The 3800-nt window shown below is 39.5% G+C and overlaps 1 protein-coding gene across 1 annotated transcript; it reads right to left on the bottom strand.

The window, feature by feature from the left end:
* Nucleotides 1-8: 8 nt before the first annotated feature.
* LOC122335074 (voltage-gated potassium channel subunit beta-1-like) lies at nt 9-2424 on the bottom strand (the record flags this gene model as incomplete). Its single annotated transcript, XM_043232831.1, has 5 exons — nt 9-168; nt 244-332; nt 1803-1923; nt 2068-2162; nt 2304-2424. Coding segments are annotated over 5 exons (516 nt in total), but the record flags the coding sequence as incomplete, so codon positions are not given.
* Between the last annotated feature and the right edge of the window lie 1376 nt (nt 2425-3800).

Genomic DNA, 3800 nt, shown 5'->3' with positions numbered 1-3800 from the left:
ATTCGGACCAGGAACCACTAGGGTACGGAAACTGCGACGCGTATCTCTCTTCGCCCCCGAGCTTGCGTCTGCAGCCCCCTAAGAACGATAGTCCTTCTTACTGTACGGCCTGTTCCCAAGTATATGATCAATGTCTGAGACCACGTGGGACGTCATCTTTGGAAGAACCTGAGTGCGCAGAGACGTTAGTCAGGGAGATTCGGGAAACGAATGGATGCATAGAAAGCGGATTCGTTTCCTTACCTGTATGGCTCCTAGGTTTTCGGTTAGCTGCTCTGCATTTGAGGTTCCTAGTAGTACTGAGCTCACTCCCTCGTTCCGCAGACACCAGGCTGGAGGGGGAAAGTGACAAAACAAAGTCTTGGATGCACTCTAAAAACGCTGGGTTATGCCCGTTGGGGCATTGTGTTGTGTTATTTTTCATATTTTGGGTAGTTTTTGTGTAACCCCGCTGCTGGGTTACTGTCTGAAGAGCGCGGGCTTTTCATTCTCCTCAGGAGAGAGCGAGTTCTCAAGCCCCCTCCGTTTTAATGGACTTCTGGAGTCAAAAAAAAAAGAAGCTTTGTATACGTTTTATTCCAACTCCTAAGCGTTTTATTGCGCTGGAAATTATTTTATTTCACGCAAAGCAACAAACAGACGAGATGTCGGTCAGTTAAACGCGTTAACGATCGTTTCGCGCGAAAACGCCTTCAGTCGCATAACATAAACTGACTTTATTCGTTATAATGCTGCTTCCAATTAATTCGGATTTTATTTTTTTCTCAAAACAACGCTCCGCTTGTTTATGAAAAGGTTATAAAGTCACAGCATCGGGTTCTTTCAGCTACAGGTGAAACACCGGTCAGCGGTCTGACGTTCGCCGTTTCCCCGGGGAAAAGCAGCCCATCGCCGGCTCGTTTTTCAGCGACACTCCGGCACGAGAATGGGCGCTGTTTCGGTTAAAAAGGACAACAGGGAACCGTTTAATACACATTCTGAAATGCTTGTTAAAAGAGCTAAATGTATGTAAAGTTAAAAACTATGCTGCGTAATTCAATCTGTTTTATTTTTTATTTTTTTTTGCCCATGGGTGTTTTCACTGATTAATAAATGTGCAAATTTAGATTTTTACTGTTGTTTCTAGTAAATTTTGTGTCTGCTTTTTAACTTATATCTTATTTTGTATTCATTTTAAGCAAGCAATAATAATTTTCATACAATATTAGTATTGGTAATAATAGGTCATTAAAACGCAGCTTCAGCGTTGAGTTGCAGTTTTTTAGTGTATGCATGTAGATTACAATTTGTGGAGATTAAGAGAAAAACATAACTAAAAGTTAGTCTGAATTGTGGTTTTATAGTTGTGTTTGGTTGGCCTGCATAAGCAGTAGCCTCTGCTGGTAGATCCTGTTACTACACATGCTCAAAATCATATTTCTTCATTGATGGCCATTCAAAAGTATATAAAATTCAAATGTTTAGGTTAGTAAATTGTACTTTTATATTATAGATTTAATTAAACATGCTCACCAATGCTATGTATTTGATCAAAAACTGATTATCACTTCGGTAATTTAAAATACTTGTATTTTAATACGTTTACAATTCCATTTTTATGACGGCAAAGCTGAATTTTCAGCCACCATTGCATTTATATATATATTTGTACACCACCTTGGTTTGTGCCAGTGCTGCAAACTCTTTACAACACCTCTTCAGCAATAAAGAACAAGAACCAAAAACTGCACGAGCACTGCAAACCCCAAAGCTTAGACTGATTGATAAGACGTCTCTGAAAATTTAAACGGGAGAAGTCTTACCCACGGCGAGCTGAGGCAAAGTGCAACCCAACTTCTCAGCAATATGACCGAGTTCTTTTAGCTTTGCCTGCTGCTTTCGTCCGTCCTCACTGACTATCTTGTCTTTCAGCCACTGGTACGATTCAAAACAAAAAGAGAAGAGAAGTACAGAGCTAGAGTTAGGCAGAAAATAAATATTTGATTAGTCACTGTGCATTTGCAGCAGTTAGTTTCTATAAAATTCCAGCAAATTATAATACATTTCAACGTGTCTTTAACTTGCTACCTTCATAGCTGCCCTGGAGGATTCTGGGATACCGTTTTCATACTTTCCACTGATGATCCCGCAGGCCAAAGGAGACCATGTCATGGCACCCACACCTAAAGTCCCCAACAGAATCAAGGTAATATTTGTGACCCAGGTAAACAGCTGCTATGTTCTCTCGCTGATGAATTCTCTAAATTTGACAGTATCATATTCACAGAGATCAAGTGAGTAAACGATGATTGATTGACACCTGCCTATCTTATGATAGAGCTCAGGCAGCTGCACCTCGACCTTCTCCCTCTGGAAGAGATGATACTCTGCCTGCTCACACACCGGAGGAATCAGGTTAAACTGCCTCGCTACAGAATATGCTTCCTAGAAAGAGAAAATAATACGTACGTTAGACTTTCATATCTAAAATATATGCAGTATGTACAGTTTATTTGTAACAGAAAGGATTTTAACGTCTAATCCACACACTCATTCGTAATTGGTCCAGTCGGTCATCAGATCAGCTAGCCTGATTTTTGCTAAATTGTACGTATTTTACGAGGTGGCTAATTCGTACAAATTCGCACGACCCCACGCGAACAAATTCACACGATTTTTGCTCGAGTCGTCAGTTCGGGTGAATTTGTATGAATAACTTACACCTAACCCCGCCCCTAAACCTACTCGTCACAATAAAAACAGTATTGCCGTGAAATACAATTCAAATTTAAAACAAGACTAGCGCACACGCATCTACAAGATGTCAGAAAGCATCTGCTGTGTACAGACCTCTGACAGATAAGGTGTCAGTTTTATTTACATTTTACGTTTTATCCAAAACGACTTACAATTGGTGATGAACATCATCATAAAGGGGTAGACAAACACAGCCTCAGACACCGTTTAAATAAGTCAAATAAATTTACGAACCAACTTTTCGGTTTTCTTGAAAAAGCCTAGACTGAAAGTCTGAAGTAATTGTAAAAGCTAAAAGTTTGAACGTTTAGCCAACTTAATAACTGTGATAGCAACTATAACCGTGTTGGTAAAACTGAATTTCCTTCAGAAATGTAATATACAGTCTGAAAACAACTGTGATGTTTAATCTTTTGGTGGAGACTGTGATAATTAGTTGTAATAATAGCGTTAATAGCGTTTGCTTGAAACAGAAATCTTTAATTAATGTCTTCGCTGCCAGTTTTGCACACTTTCATGCATCCTAAATTAAAGTATGAATTACTTACTACACTTTTTCCAAAAAACAGAATATTATAGAAAGAGTCTTTTGTCATATCTAAAAATGCTGGAACTGTTCAACAGCTTTTCTGTTGTCAGGTCTTTAGGTATATATATATAGAAACTGACACGCACCCTGAGAAATACTGACTGTTATAAAAGTGACAGCCAGTCTTGGTCTCCCCTGTATACAGTCTATATTAATATCACATGACTGATGTCCTTGTTTTCATATTCATGCACGGAGCTCATTTCAGGCTGCGAACACTAGCTCCAGTCTTGGGCTTTGTGTTTACGTGGGATGGATCTGGCGTGACACCAGAACATGGCATTATCACAGTCACACAAATTACAGGTCATCAGTGTGTGTCCTCTCTGTAAAAACCCTGATCAAGCCACCCATGAATTAATAATGCCAGTGCTTAATTACTACATATCAGTTTGGGCCAACTTGCTTTGTGCTACGCTGCAATTACGGTACTGCAAAACACTGACTTCCGTCAAATGGCTAAAAATATGCGATG

This window comes from Puntigrus tetrazona, unplaced genomic scaffold, assembly GCF_018831695.1.
Source record: "Puntigrus tetrazona isolate hp1 unplaced genomic scaffold, ASM1883169v1 S000000714, whole genome shotgun sequence".
Taxonomy (NCBI): Eukaryota; Metazoa; Chordata; class Actinopteri; order Cypriniformes; family Cyprinidae; genus Puntigrus; species Puntigrus tetrazona.
The sequence above is the reverse complement of the archived record's forward strand: the minus strand, read 5'-3'. Positions and strand labels throughout refer to the sequence as shown.